The sequence below is a fragment of the Scomber japonicus genome, chromosome 10 (genome assembly GCF_027409825.1).
Source record: "Scomber japonicus isolate fScoJap1 chromosome 10, fScoJap1.pri, whole genome shotgun sequence".
Lineage (NCBI taxonomy): Eukaryota > Metazoa > Chordata > Actinopteri > Scombriformes > Scombridae > Scomber > Scomber japonicus.
In genome coordinates, this window is record NC_070587.1 from 22,757,518 (window position 1) to 22,774,555 (window position 17,038).

The 17,038-nt window shown below is 41.9% G+C and overlaps 1 protein-coding gene across 3 annotated transcripts in view; it reads left to right on the forward strand.

Moving 5' to 3' along the window:
* The window catches only part of LOC128367021 (intermembrane lipid transfer protein VPS13B-like), a 326,938-nt gene that overhangs the window by 128,768 nt on the left and 181,132 nt on the right, over positions 1 to 17,038 (forward strand). For all 3 annotated transcript variants that reach the window (XM_053327805.1, XM_053327806.1, XM_053327807.1), the window contains exons 20-21: positions 5,892 to 6,001; positions 8,500 to 8,632. In XM_053327805.1, coding sequence (XP_053183780.1) covers positions 5,892 to 6,001; positions 8,500 to 8,632 — 243 coding nt within the window. The remainder of the gene's footprint in view (positions 1 to 5,891; positions 6,002 to 8,499; positions 8,633 to 17,038) is intronic.

The following is a 17,038-nucleotide window of genomic DNA, read 5'->3' on the forward strand; positions in this document are numbered from 1 at the left end:
ACTCTACATAACCATCCGTGTACACATGCTGGCACTCATGCCTGCTGTATATCACTGTGTGTACAGTATATGCATGTACATACATACACAGTTTTGAATTGCACATTGACCTTTCAGATAAACATAAACCTCTTTTCTTGTGTGCAGAGACACATAAATGATAGGATAGCACACTCACACATGCACACATGCATGCATTACTGCATGTCCAGTCTTGTTTTATGTGATATATCCGGTTCACAGGACTTTGCATGTATGGAGACTCATTGCAGTCATCCCATAAATCACACAGATCCTTGGCCAAACTCTGAGGCCTTCTCACTTATCATGTAGATTAGGAAAATGACTTGCTCTTCATCCAATGTTGTTCTGTTATGTTCCGTCTGTTTAAGCACTGTATCTCTGTCTACTCTGTCTTTGTCTGTCTTTGTTTTTGTTTCTTTCTCTCTCTGAATATGTGTCTCTGTCCGTCTGTCTTTCAGCCTATTCTTCTGTAGGTGTTTTTCTGCTTCTGTCACTCTATCTTTCTCTCCTTTCACTGACTCCCTCACTGGTTGAATCACTCTCCAGCTCTCCTCCTCCCTGTTTCTGTTTCTGTTACTGTTACTGTACCCACATCCATAGTCAACCTTTATGAGGTGAGTCTAGCCTGTCAGCTGCAGGCTACCGCTGTTGGGCCATGTTGAAAGACACACACACTTACTCATATACACTTATATTCTCTTAAAACCACACACACACATACGCACACACACACACACACACACACACACATGTATATATATATATATATATATATATATATATATATATATATATTTATATATATATATATATATATATATATATATATATATATATATATATTTATATATATATATATATATATATATATATATATATATTTATATATATATATATATATATATATATATATATATATATATATATATATATATACATATATATATATATATATATACATATATACATATATATACAGGCTTCCAGTGCAGAGAGTTGTATGGGCCCAGAGTGAGAGCAGGCGTTCTGTAGGCCAGGGTCTGTTTCCAGTCAAACCTGCCTGTGTCCTTCCTGAGCCCCCGGGCTCCTGCAGCGGCATTGCCCCCGGGCTGCTGGGTCGCAGCACGGCAGGGGAACAGCCGCACAGTGAATGTGTGTCAAAGACCTGTGTGTGTGTGTGTGTGTGTGTGTGTGTGTGTGTGTGTGAGAGAGAGAGTGAGAGATGTGTGGCTTCAAGTTTCAGTGTCTGTTCTACGAAGCACACACACAAATGGATACAAATAGAAACACTTCCTTATGTTGACAAAGACACACACACACATAACATGTACTGCACACACTGTTCCTTGCACCCACCCACACACTGTTGAGTCCCTTTTTCAGTGGTGTCAACATCTCCAGGTCTCTACATTCACAGTCACAGACACTCACACAGACACACACACCAGCAGAACACCTGTCGGGCCGCATGGCTCACTCCAGGACACCTTCGAGTCATGAGCTCATCGGAAAAGCAATTAAAGGCAGCGTAGGCCCCGCACGCTGGCGTAATGTTTTGTTTTGCTACTTGGCTTCGAAATTAACCAAACCTGTCAGAAGTCATCTGGCTGACGCGGGCTGGGCTATATTTATTTATTTTCTGTTGGAGAAGCTGGACGCAGGGTCCCAGTGCTGCCTCACGTCCAACAATGAAGCGATTCTGAGGGGGCGCTTAGCTGGCTAGAACATGAATCCTCCTCCCCCTTGCCCCTCTGTCTACCTGGGGGGTGGATGGTGAGTGCCTCCCACCTCTCTTTGCCTGTCTGTATTTCTGATGGTGGGGTCATGGCCCTGTAGTTTGGAGGTTGTGCCCTCTGTAACCCCAATCAGGGCTTTGGTCTCCACTGTGGGACTTGGTGTTGAACTTGCACTGACCTAACCACTCCCAATTTTATTGAATTTCATGCTCGCAGTGCCTGAACAAAAGCAGATTTCGCATTCAGAAATGTTGATGTATTAACCGATGTAATATGATAAAAAGACAATATAAAGACAGATAAAGGTGTGGAAGACATATTACTGGGGCTGTTGACCCAGAAAAGAGGGAACTGACAGAAGAATTTCGAAAGGGCTCAAAGGTTAGAGGCCTTCTCTCAGTCTGGCCTGGTGCTTCACTATAGCCTCAGGCAGTGAGCAGCCTGATGTCAGACAGCCGTAAAACAACACCAGCAGCCCCTTGCTCTCATTTACCTCTACCGGTCTTAAGCCACTAGAGAAAAAAAAACACCTTTGACATTAATAGGTCCACTGCGGGTGAGTCGAGGTAAGTGTGTCTTCACAGATGCCTGCACATATATTGTGCAGTTGTGTGTATTTTTAAAGTCTATGCCACTGAGCAGTTCTCTGGGTGTTTTCTTGAGGAATCATTTAGGAAGGAAGAAAAACACCTCTGTTATCATTGTCATCGCTTTCTGTAATTACCCATATGCCACCCTGTTAGAGCAGAGAAAAACAACAGTCAGCCTGCTGCCGAGGTCACCCTCGAAGCATGCCAGGTCGTTTCACGGTGCTGCACGCTTCAAAGGAGGTGTCACTCTCCGGCAGTAATGTCAACACAATGATGAAACGAGAACACACAGTGTGAGATGGTAAAGCCTCGGTCTTGAAAGCCTCAAAAGCCAGGTCAACACATATTTTGTTTCTGTGTCACTGTCTAACTGACATAGTAGGAGTTTGAAAGAGAGAGAGAGAGAGTAGATTGTTTGCTCTGTTAATCGCAGAAAGAGAGCTTTTTGAGTGGTGTTGTGATGTATCAATGCGGCCATGGCTGTCAGTGGCAGAAGCCAAAAAGACGTGACACAGCCACAATAATATGACAGTTGCTGGCAAGGCACTGAAAACACTGCTGAAACACTGCCAGTTACTTCAGGAAACTTAGTTATTTTAGCAAACCAACCTACTAGACTTTAATACACTCAACAAGTCATCTGGTGGTGAAACAGTTTTGCTTTAATGGAAACTTACATGTGTGGGTTTTTGTTTATTGTATTTGTTCATGGAATTTCAGAGGCCTTTTTTGCACTGGCTTTGGCACTGCACATCAGCCATACAGTGTGAAATTCTGTTTTCTCTCTCTCTCTCTCTCTCTCTCTCTCTTTCTCTCTCTCTCTCTGTCTTTCTCTCTCTCTCTCTCTTTATCTCTCTCTCTTTATCTCTCTTGATTTAGTCACCCCACTTAAAAATACAGTATATGTCATGTGGTCGCCTTTAGTGAAAGTTTTCATTCAAACGTTATTAGATATCCTAAGATGAAATCAAATGCTGTGTTTTTTTTTCTCCTGCAAAGTGACCAGTTTTTGTTTCGCTGTGACTGTTCTACTTTTAAAGAAAGAACAAAAAATGCTTTCATTCTTCATTTTTGTCAAAACCTGTTGCCTACATTGCCCACAATGCAACTCAACAGCCGACAATTTTGTCAGAGAGTCGGGAGCAGGCTACAGAGGACTGTTTACCTTGCTGCTATGTATTTCCACACCCTAAGAAGCTGACTCAACTGACATCATTTGAGGCAATTTATCAGATTTAGTGCGGTTCCCCTCGGAGCCACAAAAAGCTCTATACAACTTTTCACATGCACTGTCATTTCCCCCAAAACCTGTTAAGAGACATTTATATGTAAAAACAGTGGAACTCCCCTTTAAGCTTAGTGAGAAATACTGATGACAGTATAGTATGCCTGTATTGTACTGTAGTACGTATTGATACTGTGCAAAGACCACAGTTAAGCCGCTCCGGTCGAGAGAACTATCTGTAATTAGGCATTTTATATCTTTTTATTTGCTCATTTATCTGCATAATAACTCTTAAACAAACAATCCATCTACTAAGTTATATGATTTTATTATGTTATGACTCATTTCAGCTGAATGTGCTTTGTCGAGCTCAGCGCGTCCCGTAGACCACAATTTTGGGTTCGATTTTATTGAATACATCTTCACTACTCAGCCCATTCCCAGCCTTTTGGGTCCCATACTGCTCATGCTGTTCTGGGGTATGATGAAACCACTTGAAGTCGGGCCCCAGCACTACAGCCACAGCCAAAGCCTATTAAGCAGCCACACTGTGGTGTAGGAGTTCAAGCCACAGGGCTGAGGTTATGATTCCTCATCATCAGGAGGAGGAGGGGGGCAGGGGGGGGGGGGAGGTGGATGTAGGATGGGGAGGATGGGAAGGGTGGAAGAATGATTTCAGAAGAAAGGGTAGAGAAGGGTGAAAGAGTATAAAGAGGGACAAGACCAGGGATGAGAGAGTGACCTGGAGGGAGAGAGGACAAATTCAAATGTAAGAGATGAGTAAACAAGTAAAGGAGTGAGGGAAGATGGATGAGAGAATGCAGGAAGAGGTTTTTAGAATGGAAATTAAAGCAGGGACAAAAGCCAGCAAAGTTGTTGTTAGGGAGACAAGAAATTTGGGGGTGTAGATGGATAAGGAAACAGTGAAGAGACAGAGGGATGAAGTTGACGGAAAGTAAAATAAATAAAAAGATCAATGTAGAAATAGAGGAAGAACAGTGAGTCAGTTTGACTTGATCCAATGAGAACATGTCTCTTTTGCCCAGAAAGTGTTCTGTAACAGTCATAAAGCATGCATACACACATTCATACATACATACAGTTAAATTGCACTGTAGATACACACATCACAGACCTCACACCTTACATTCACACAGAGAACACTGACACACATACTTTTCTCACATCATATTTATTTCACACTGCAAACACACTCACACACACAAGCTCATAGGCCACAAATCACTGAGCGCTGTAAAAGTGGAGCAAATTAGAGCTGTTTTATTTGCATTGTTCACAAGGAATAATAGACGAGAGAGTCACTCCTGCCAAGCCGGAGAGTTGGTGTAACAAAAATATGTGTGTGTGAGTGTGTGTTTGTGTGTATTTGTCGAGGGGAAGTTCATAATTGTGCTTTGTCTATGCTTTAGTGACACTAAAATATGTGCAAGGCAACAAGCAAGCAGGTCTTGTCGGAGGTGAAACACAACACACACACACACACACACACACTCATTTACACATTCACACTTATACACACACACTTCACTTTGCCTCAGGGTCTGAAACAGAAGAACGGGGTCTTGTCCAAAGCTCCATTAAACTGCTGAAAGTCCTGCTAGAGCTGAAACATCCTCCTATCGTCATGCTGGGACATTCCACCGCACGCCAGAGACCCTGCGCTAATCCTGCCGGCATGGGAATCATTATTGATAGGATCCTAATGCATTACCTCAGGGCCCGCTTATTGTTGGTAAAGATTATTATTTAAGAGTAAACCAAAACCAAGAGAGGGTCTCAAGTTTCATAGAAATTTATCAAAAGAAAATGTTATTCTTGGCTTAGCGTGATACCACTCTGAACAGCGCAATTGAAACTAGACTGCGCTCCACCGCTGCTCTCCAACAAGCAGGCTCGATACCCACTGAGCAGATTGGCCTAAGTCACCTTCACTCATTACTTATTACCATACAGTGATTTCAGTGATCCGTATCGACGTGCCTCCTACTTTGCAAGAAGCAATCACAGCAGAAAGCATTCGAATGTTTTGTATATGCGAGTTTGCATAGTTTCCACTTTAGTCAATCACACTGTTCATCTCTCGATCTGGTTCCGATTGCATTAGTTGATCACTCAAGTTTTAGCGTTGTCAAAACATTGCTCAAGTGCTTTCAGACAACTGGTATGTGTTTGCGAGCAGTCATTCTGATTTTTGTAAAGACAAGACAGATGTACAGTATGGCTTTATTGTCTTTGCCCTCAGCGTTGCACTGTTAAATCTCAAGTGTTGTATTTCTGTGTGTTTGTGTTGTCCAGGTGCAGTCCTGCTGGTCAGCGTCCAGGGCATAGCTGTCAACGTGGACCCCGTCTTCTGCACATGGCTGCTGTACCAGCCTCACAGAGGGAGCAGCAGACAACAGCAACAGGTACCTGATCCTCCCTCATTCTCAGACACATCTGTCTATTTCTCTTCTTGGCTCTTTGTGTCAGCATGTATATATGTCGTAGCTCGTAATTTATATGAATAAAAGGACTTGGAAGTGTATTGTACAGTTGCACCCACTCTAAGTTGGACTGGATAAGAGTGGCTGTAAATGTCTGTAGTCCTCCCTCCCTCCCTTCTTTCCCTCCCTCACTCGCTCCATCTCCTCTGCTTTTTCTTTCCCAGCTACCTTTTTCCATGTGCTCTGCTCCCTGTCTTCTATCCAGTCTCTCTCTATTTATTTGACAGGGGTCATGGTGATGGCTATGGACATTGAATGCTCTGTGCCCACACAACACACACACATACACACACAGACATGCTTAGTCTGATTGCCTGGGATATAGCACAGGTTCAACCCGTAAAGGCACATAAATATATATATAGTGCATGCAAGTATCATATTGTAATACTTTTAATGTCTTTCTTTTTTTTCAAAAAGTTGCTCTGTTTCATGCCTCCTGCAGTTTGGAAAGGCTGTCGGCATACACGTGTCTGTGCGTGCGTGCGTGTGTGTGTGTGTGTGTGTGAGACAAAGAGAGAGGGAGTTAATTGCACCAACTCCTTACTCTGGAGGTTGTTGCTGTACGAGGGTAAACACATGTTACGAGTTGAACTGCAGCCAGTGTGAAGGATACACAACACTGGCTGCTGTGTGTGTGTGTGTGTGTGTGTGTGTGTGTGTGTGTGTGTGTGTGTGTGTGTGTGTGTGCGTGTGCGTGTGCGTGTGTGTCCATGTGTGTTTACGCTCTTGCCCGTGTTCATTTTTGCGTTTCTGTGAGGGCATTTAGCTCAGCTGCCTGTCAGGGCCACTTCCCAAGGCCTGGCTCGTTTAGCCAAGGCCTTCAGCTGAAGGCCAGACAACTGCCTGCGAAGGACAGATGAGAGGACACTGACTGGTAGGTTCAGGGTGGCAGGAAATTATGAGAAAGGAGGTATTGAGAGCAGGGAACAGGACATTAAGAGGGATTGACGAGGGGAGAGGAAAGTATGTAGGACATGAGGGAAGAAAAAGGATGAGCTTTGGGAGTACAGAGGAAAGAGAAGTGGAGAAGCACAGGAAAAACTGAAGAATGAGAAGATGAGTATCAGAGAGCAGTGGAGGAAAAGACAGTGGAGACGGAGATAAATTGAGGTATGATATATATGTGAAGAGAAAGCAAAGAAAGGGTTGCATGAAAAGTAAATTCAAACGACCAGAGTGAGCAGCAAGCACAGGAGAAATCAGAGAACTGAAGTGAGATGGTTGGGGAAGTGGGTAATGAAGAGAAAGGGAATAATAGGAAAAAAGAAGGTTGAGAACCAAACAGGCATTTGCCTTGGCTGTTCTCACCCCCCCTCAGTGTGTGTGGTAGAAGGAGTTAGCTCATATTATGTCATCCACTAGGAATGAGCGATGGTCATTGGGTAAGGTACCTGTTTTTAGCATAGAGTATTAAGATGTGGCCAAGCACATATTTTCCATGAAGTGCACAAACGGAATTATATAATATTTTTAACCATTTGACACATGAACCGTCAAACCGGTCAAAGCGAGTATTTCAGTGTCATGTATAGTTTATGTGTGAGTATTTGAGTATTTGCTTTTTAAACGTGTATGTGTGATTTCAGAGTGTCTTTTCTAATTAAGAAGTATTTGGAACGTTCTTCTAGTAGATATACAAAAGCCCTGGATGTGATTTTTGAATTTAATTGACTTTGGGCAACTAACCTACTGGCCTACACTATTTTATTCAGCCTATATTAAGTTGCAAGAACCTGGGAAGGATTTGGCATAATACCTCAGTCAGTAGCTTCAAATTCTAATGTAATTTAGGGGCCCATTTTTAATCTTACCACAACCAGCCTTTGGGTCCCGACCCAGTCATCAAAAAACAACTGCATCAATGCTGTGTGTGTGTGTGTGTGTGCGTGCATGTGTATGCGTGCATTTGTGTGTGTGTGTGTTTACACAGGCTGCAGTACGTGGTTGGCCTGCAGCCTTGTGCAGCTGCATCATAGCCTAGTGGTGCTGCTGGCTGATGCTAATGGGGTTTCCTTATTTCAGACCAACCTTCCACTCTTCTGTCTTTCACCAATCTCACTGCCAGCCCGTGTGTGTGTGTGCATGTGTGTTTTTGTGATTGGCCTGCTAGCAGCATGGGAGACTGCTCAAAAAAAACAGGGAGCTGTCACTAGTCCTTGTTGGTCTTGGAGGTCTCCTTTGTGTTCCACTGCATTTTTCTTTTCTCTTTCTCTCTCTCTCTGCCTCCCTCTTTCATTCTTGCATTGCATTATACATTGTGTCTCCTGATCAACCCAAATCCTTAAGGTTGACTGAACATATGTCCAGGTCATGGCCTTACAGACACACAACAATGTTAGTACAATATAGAAAAAAACTGTGAATATCCCTTCATGTCTTTCGCATAGGTACTCATTCACACTGTGATGTCATTACAGACTCCGGGTCCAGTTCCTCTGGCTAAGAGGAGAGATGATGAGGTGTCGGTGGGAAGCACACCACTGGCCAAACAGCCCTCCAATCAAGCCTCAGACTACGCCAGCAGCCCTGTCAAAACCAAGACTGTGACAGGTATGCTAACCAACCACAACCTGCACCACATGTATGATACTGAAGATACTGTATCTTATTATAAACGACAAAACATACATTTTACGCAGCAGAGAGGTTTCCACGCAAGTGAACAGTGTGGGCCTGCGGTTCAGTGAAAGATCAGACTCTAAATACATTTACATCTCCCTGGATATTTGCAGTAACTGCCACTGTTTCTATGTATAAGGATTTGCTCTTTCAGTAGGGGAATAACAACAATTTACTGTATTTAAGCTTGTTTCTATGCAATGAATCCATGTTACTATGTGGTTACATAACACACTACACTGTGCTGACACCTGAGTGACCCCGTTCCTCCGAGGACACCACATATCCAGGCATGTCCTCCTCTGTTTTCCTCTTTTAGTAGTATTACTTTGGATCTTTGGGCTCTGGATGCCCAGAATAGATGAGTGGCTTGGCCGTGTGCAGCCTTCCTCTATGCCAGTTTTCCACTTTCTGGGACCCCCTTCTCTCAGAAAAAAAAGCACATTCAGTGCACAGATACACACGCTTACACAAATCCACAGAATACCCATACATGTCAGCACACACACGCACGCATGCATGTCCACGCAGGCAGGTTTATACATGCGCACCTGTGCATGCCACACACAGACACTGACACGCACACAGATACTGTAGCATTGCTGCGCTCCTTCCTTAGATCCTTTCCAGCATTTTCCAAATCGACGCCGTCTCTAAGCTGGAAACTCTGAACCTTTTGGGACTCAAGATGGACAGATTAGAGAAACAGTGTTGGGGAAGACTGAGATGAGGGAGGATAGATGCAGTTCCAGACCTTGTCAAGGATGTGACTGCCTGCTTTAGTCATAAACACACAAATAAGCACACCATCAGTATACCATAAGTTTTTATAGGATTGTTGATTGTGGCAGGACAGGTCAGGGTGGAATGAAAGTTACTGGCAATGCCTCAAGTATACAAATACAGTGTACTTGTAATGGTATTTTCATCAGTGTGAGGAAACTGTTTAGTGGACTGCAGGGATATGGTATAGTTAACTACCCACGGGAAGCCCAAAATATCTAGCACAGACGCTCACACACACACAGTACTGTACACATGTATTCTTACACTCCTACCTGGAAGGATGGCTTGAGCAGTCGCTGTGTGTAGGAGCTGTCTATGACACAACACAGAACCTCACTGACTGCAGAAATGGTTTTCATTTAATACTCATATGGTGTATTTATAAACTTAATGGGCCACTTTCTCTCTCTCTCATGTTCCCCTATAGATATTTAATTAATGTTATCCAGCGGAATGTCTTGGCTCGCTTAATGTAACCGAATTAGTCTCAGAGTTTTAAAAGAGAATAAATAAATAGATTAAAAAGTCTTCCCAATCTCTACTGTTTGAGTCTCAGTGTTTAGGCTCCAGGTCCTCTAAACACTTTAACGGTTGAAACATTCACTGCCAAGGCATTTCAATGACGAGTCAGGGGAAATAAGCAAGGGATTGTTTGTCTTTTTTTTTTTCCTTTTTTAAGTCCCTGGGAAACGTGTTCCCAACAGGAGTGATGAATCCCAGTTTTGAGTGAAGTCATCCTGTAGCTGTAAATAACATTGCATGCGTATGCCGTTCCCCCCATGTCAAGTGTTTTGATAGGAAAAATGCTCCTTTGACATTTCAGAGTCTAAAAGAAGGCCATTAGGGCTCTTTCCTCACTCGCTTTAAAAGCTACTGCTAAAAGGTCACTTCGCCTCTTCCTCCTGGTTTTCCCTCTGTTCCTTGTTTTATTCAATCTGCTCTAATGGCTTTTCCATACCGCAACATCTTTGCTTACTTACATCTCAACAGTATATTCTCTTAATTAGGAGTTGTCAGTAAACAGTCACCTTGGCTCCCATACTGCTGCTCACACACAGCAAAGTCACGCTGTAGCTTGTCAGCAACACTCCAACTACTAGAGTACACTGGCCATCACTATCACTGTGGCTGACCCTTCGTCTTGCCTTCTAACTTTTTGTTTTTCCATCTGTGAAGATGTTTTTCTCCCTGGCTAGTTGACTGTTTGTCTTTCTTTTACAAGTTAATCTTTTTTTCTTGCTGTCATGCTGTCTGCATTTTTGTCATTCTGTCTACCAGACAGGTGTTGGTAGATGACTGAAACAATGCCTAGGCTGGATTTTTGAATGAACTCACATATGAACACACACATGGATGCATTCACACATACTCACATGCACACACACACACACACACACACACACACACACACACAGTGTTTTGGCTCTTGTGAAATATTAAGTGGACAGCACATCTGGCCTGAAATAGTGTGTTTTGGAGTGTTTAGTGTTAGGCATATTTGTGTATGGCATCTCTTTGTTGGGCTGCATTAGTTAGATAGAAACATATACTGACTCAGACTCCAGCTCGCTCTAATCCAAATATTTCTCTTGTGAAGTAAAAACAAGACATTGGTAACTAGGTGCTGGTATTGTATTTTCTTCAAATTCAACCCTGAGTGCCCCGGACTCCGACACTCCACATTGGAATAGAGTTTGGAAGTAAATGAATAGCATCTTCTCTGGAAATTGCTGCGGTGTCACAGTGGTAGATGTAATGAAAAGTTACAAATTGTTTCCGCGAGCAATGAGAATAAGAAAAGAGGGTAAAGGCATTTAGCCCTTGTGGTTTTAATCATAGTGAAACAATGAGCCTCCCTGCAGTCAGAAGATCTTGATAGACTACAGAGGAGCTCACAACACAGCAGGTACTCTGTTTCCCTCCACCTCAACTCCAGTTTATTCTCATCCTCATTACATAATATATTTTTCCTGCTATTAACTATCTCACCTCTCTGAATGCAAAGATGACAGGATGTCGCGGGTCATGAATTAAAAATACAAAGTTCCCACATCTTTTTTTGGGGTCGTTGGATTGTGGTGATACTTTATACACAGTTTGACATTCATGTATTGAAGTTCTGTTCCACCTCATTTCACTCAGTAATCCATCGTTCCTGTGATTAATTTCGGGGGGATGATAAATGGAATGTTAATTCTTAATATTCTGCAGGGTTGGCTTACCATGGAGGGGTAGATAGTTGATACACAGAGGCTTGACGTAGGTGGAGACTGATCTATCCTGATATTTAGCCCCCTTTTGGGAAATAGTTGTTTAATGTAGAAATTTGTGGGAAGAGGCGTTTGCTGAGGCAGCTCGGGTACAAAATCCACCCAAAAACTGAATTCACACTCGTAAACTTTGTGATTTCCACTGAGTTAAACGTACGTCAGAAAGTTAAGAACCATGGCTAGCCTGGACTCCTGAATAGCTCAGGGTCATTCATGGGAATAACATGTGGATTCTGTTGTTAGGGTGGATTTTCCCTTCTAAAGTCCCCCACCCCCAGTCACCTCATGAGAAGACATGCTGACATCTAACATGTTATGATTGGAATTAGGCTATCTAAAGATGATTTATTAATCGCTTTACCATGTGTTGCGCACACTGTGAATGAGGAGGTGGATGTTTAAACAGAAGGGAGATGATGAGGAAAAAAAACACTGGCCTTGGTGAGTCCTTCAGTGCACCTTGGTTATTAGTTTATCATGTTCGCCTGTGGTGTTTATATTTTATTGACTGTTAACTGGATATAAAGCTGTCTTCTGCTTTTTTTGTCTCGTCAGTAAGATGCATTTCATCTCTTAAGACATTTGGCCCACAGAACGAGTCATCTGATCGATTTTTCAGATTCTATTTGAAATTGCCTTGTGTTTATCCCGGGACATCTGATCCAGCTGTTTAGCTTAGGTTGAATCAATAAGCCATAATGTAGAAAGGGTAAAGCTGGTATGGACGTGGTTGAGAAATAGCTGTTGCGTCTTGATGGGCTTTAATCTCATCAGCTGTGACGGAACGAGGTTTTTCTGGCAAATTAATAATTGGCCCGTGAAGCAAATTGTGTTGTTTTAAGAGATGAATTGAAATGGCCCGGCTCATTTTTCCTTTTTGGAGAGGTTACACACAGAGACATTCTTTTTTTTAGTCTTTTTGCTAAATTATCATTTGGCATTTTCCTCGATAGCTTTAATGTGCTTGTTTTAACGCGACTCCAAATAAACGTCCAGATATATGACAAGGTCGATTTTAGTTGCAGGCTTTATTGCTGGCATATCATTTCTCAGGGGACTCTAAGGGGGTTGGTAATCATCGCAGCAGACGTTTTATTTTTCAGTCTTCAGTCATCTATTTAGGTAAACAGAGGAGAGATGTACAGGTTGTTTGCCAGTTGGAGTCAACACATGTTCAAACTGCCATTCACAAGGACGCATGGGGAATAAACACATGAGACTGGCTTTTGCTCAACAGGGGCAGACAGCCAACTGGACTGCCACTGGTGCTGCTACTCAGTTGATCTTCATGAGAGGCACGTCATTAGGTTCTTATCAGAACCATAACACTGTATTTTGTTGCAAATTAATTTACCATAAGTGTGCAACTCAAATATTTACTCCCTGAATGATCCTAATTTATGCATTACACTTCAGTCCTGGTTATTCCTTTCAGTGTTTCCCATGAGTCACTTTGTTAGAGGAGCTGCTGTTATTTTACATGTTACAAATGAAGTCATTTAACCTCTTCCATTCTGACATTACTGCCTTTCAGAGGCTGTAGCTGGCTCACTTTTAAAGCTACAGTGAAGATACTGGTATGATATGAAACTAGACAATTAGTCTAAACCATGCCATGCTGCCGTTAATAAGAATAATAAAGCTTAGCCCAAATTTTGGCAAGGAAAAAACTGCTATGGTCATTTTCAAAGGGGTTGATTGACCTCTCATCTTAAGATATCTGAATGAAAATGTGCTTTGTGGGTACCTACGAGTCTTCCCTTTACAGATATACCCACAGTAGTCTAATCCCATGCAGTATAAATGTGTAATATCTGCCTATTCTTAAATGTTGTATTTGGATATTTCTGCATACTGGGGTCTTTAAACAGTCTTAGTGTCATGAAGTGCAGAACAGATGGACCTAAATAAGAAAGGAAGGCAAAAGGAACTGCAGGCATATATTTATCAAACAACTCAGGAAGAGGACACAGAAGAGCAGGCAGGCCAGACTAAACAGAACAGAACAAAACTGGAGAAAAGATCCAACCAGTACTGAAAACCAGGACTACAATAAAAACTGAGCTATTGAGGAGATGAGGTGCAGGTGGGGAGATGGGCGGAGAAACACAGGGAGCATCAAGGGGTTAACATGGCTAGATGCAGTGCAGAGGCCTGTACTACTAAGTTAGTTCAACATACCCAGGGTATCTTTTCATTTGCTACCTTCACTGAGCCTAACATAGGCCATCCATATAACCTGTACTATGAAAGTGGCTCTCAACTAGCTTGGTTTTCCTACCCAGCTACATGTAGGAATTATTACACATGACCTAAGTACAGAGTGAGTATTTTTTGTTATGTAGTTAGATGATGAAGAAACCATTCTGAACATGTCACATAAAAAAAAACACTTAAAAGTAATGCCAGACTGTTTCTGCTACTGAAGCAAAGAGTGGAAAAGTAGTTAATGACTGATGAGGTCTGTCTGATCCAAATGTTGCATTTATAATCATAACAGTGTGTGGATTATTATTCTAATAAAATACAATCTCTTGTTTTTATTTCCAGTTATCATCACACAGTTGTCTCATGTTATACTGAGCTGCAGTGATGGAGTCAGAATGTAAAATCCTCCACACTGTCAACTGTCAACTTTGCGTAATTAAAATGCAGCTAAAATTGCAGCTATTATTATGTGTTCAGTGTCATAAATGATATCTCCATTTGTCAGAAGCTCTGTTTTGAAACCAGAGTTTCTGTGCAACAATAAAATGTTCCTACATACGTAGAGAAACATACACATACATATATTTAGTCCTGTGTGAATGATGACTCTTTTTTTTCTCCATGTAATATGATTGGTCAGTGGTCAGACTGTTGACAGGTTGTGATCCATTCCTCTGAAGTCCTCTGAAGGGAGGCCATTCAGCGTAAGTTACCATGGTGATGTACCCTAGTAAAAAGAGAGCCACCGTTGCAGGACTGAAAACCCAGAGTTAAACCTGACGTTACCTAGCCAACCCTAAATCCTGCTTCATACTACAGGCCTCAGGTGTGTAGATGGGTAAAGGAGGGAACATCAGTGCAGGAGCACAGGAAGGAAAATGCACATCAGAAAACCCAAAACCCAGAAAACTAAAACCTCTTAAAAACAAACCAGCATACATCATACAAACATCCAAGAATATACATAAATATAAACTTAAGTACATAGCACTATAAGCTAAATAATCATATGTTTAAAGATCCAACCTAAATAATATGAATGAGGAAAACCAGATGACCAGAAGAACTGGACAACAGAAGTGAAACACAGGAAACCAAAAGCACAAAAACATAAAGTCCAAAAACTACAAGTCCATCACACTTGGAATTGCATAAATTTGGTATGGCCGGAAAACTGAGACACTTGTAGATTCAATGAGCCCATTGGATTCATGTGTGATGTTGTTGATCCCCATAGTACCCTTTTTTTGAATTTTGACCTCACTGTATAAAACCTATTGTGACCTCTAAGATAATCACAGGCTCATGAAACTTTACAACTACAAACTAGAGATCTTGGGAGTTCACAGGATGTATGGCTCTCCTAGGTATATTGACAATAAAGGGATATCTGAGCAATTTCCAGAACAGAAGTGCCCACCGTCCAATCACCAAGAAAATAAAGTATTAACAGAAATCTCCAAATGTCAAAAGTTTTGATACCAAACCAGCATGAATTTTGTCTTAATGTGGTATTTTGGACAGATGTTGACAGTTTTTTATCAATCCTCGAGTTGTCCAAAATTGCACCAAATCTGTGTAACAAATGGTATCAACACAACAACTGCTGCAACAAGTAATGAGACATAATAGATCATGGGTATGGACATTCTATACTTCCATCATCACGTTCTAAGCCTTTATACACCTAACCAAAACACAATGTTTATTACAGATTTATTACTGCATCTGTAATGGATCTTTAGGTTCCCAGCTTTCAGATGATGAACATCACTTCTATGTGACATATACAGCTGACTTGCTATCTCCCCCTAAAAATCCCTTGCCCCCCCAAAAAATATGTCTCTGGTAAGGGGGCAGGAGTGGAAGAGGTTGCAACATTTCTTCCCTCTGCAAAAGTATTTTCAATTGCTCGAGCACTGCTGTCAGTTCCTTATTGAAACACTAAAAAACAAGGCACACATCCATTCTTTGCAAGGTTCCCTCAGAAACTGTATCAACAGTACACCGCAGCTTTAACCGATTCCTCCTCTTACATACCACTACACTAACACACCATGTTAAAGTGGCCAATTAGAAAATATAAATTAACAGGTTACCTATCCAGAGAGAGCTTGTTTGAAATACTGTTATAAGATTAAACGGCCCGATGTGCTGGATGATGTATGGAATATTGATATCGAGTGGTGTTTTGTTCTGCCTTGTTATAAGTTGGCAAGAGCGGTCTTTTTCTGTGCCTATTGATTATCATAGTTTTCCACTGGAGCTATTGATTTCCCCACAGAAATCACCTCAGGGAATTAATAGAATAAATCATAATTCAGTGGGAGAAAACCATTTTCAGTGTTTTTAGCAGTTCAAAGTCTCCTCAGAACAATTGCACTAGCTAGATGTCCCTGCTTCCAATTGGCCGTTTGAACGCATGCCTGGCACTTTTATGATGTAAAGAGAGTGTTATGTTGTTTTGTTACCACATTCAGCCTAGCTACAGTTTCGTACTAATCAAGGGGGACTTTCCTGCAGGCTTTTGGAAGGTGCCTGTAAATGTGTAGGCAAATGTACAGAGACACACAGAACCAGTTGACTGCAGATCATTTCCCCCAAAAAGCACTGAGGGCAAGGTGATATCATACTGGAGCTGTGGGGCTGCCCGGTCTCAAGTCTCCAAACCCATATCCCCTCAACTCCATTTGGCAACCAAATATTTCACTCTGCCTTCTCTTCCTTTTCTGGTTTTGGTCATTGCACATGTTAAATATACAGGCCACGTGTTACAAGACACCACTGATTTTCAGAACCAGCATCGGCTGAATTGGATTGAGGCCAGTTCCGGCAGATGACAGAGACTTTTACTTTGGACATATGCATATATTATAGATATTTTCATGTTATTAAACACACACAGGTCTGGAATTAAGACTGGCTTTGCATCACATGGGGAATCACATTTCAACATTTATCACATATTGTACAAAAGTATTATTTAGGGGGTTTGTGAGCACATACTGACGGCTACAGACAATTCTCTCGATAGCTCTGTGACTCTGACTGGCTTTATCTATATGTATGTGTA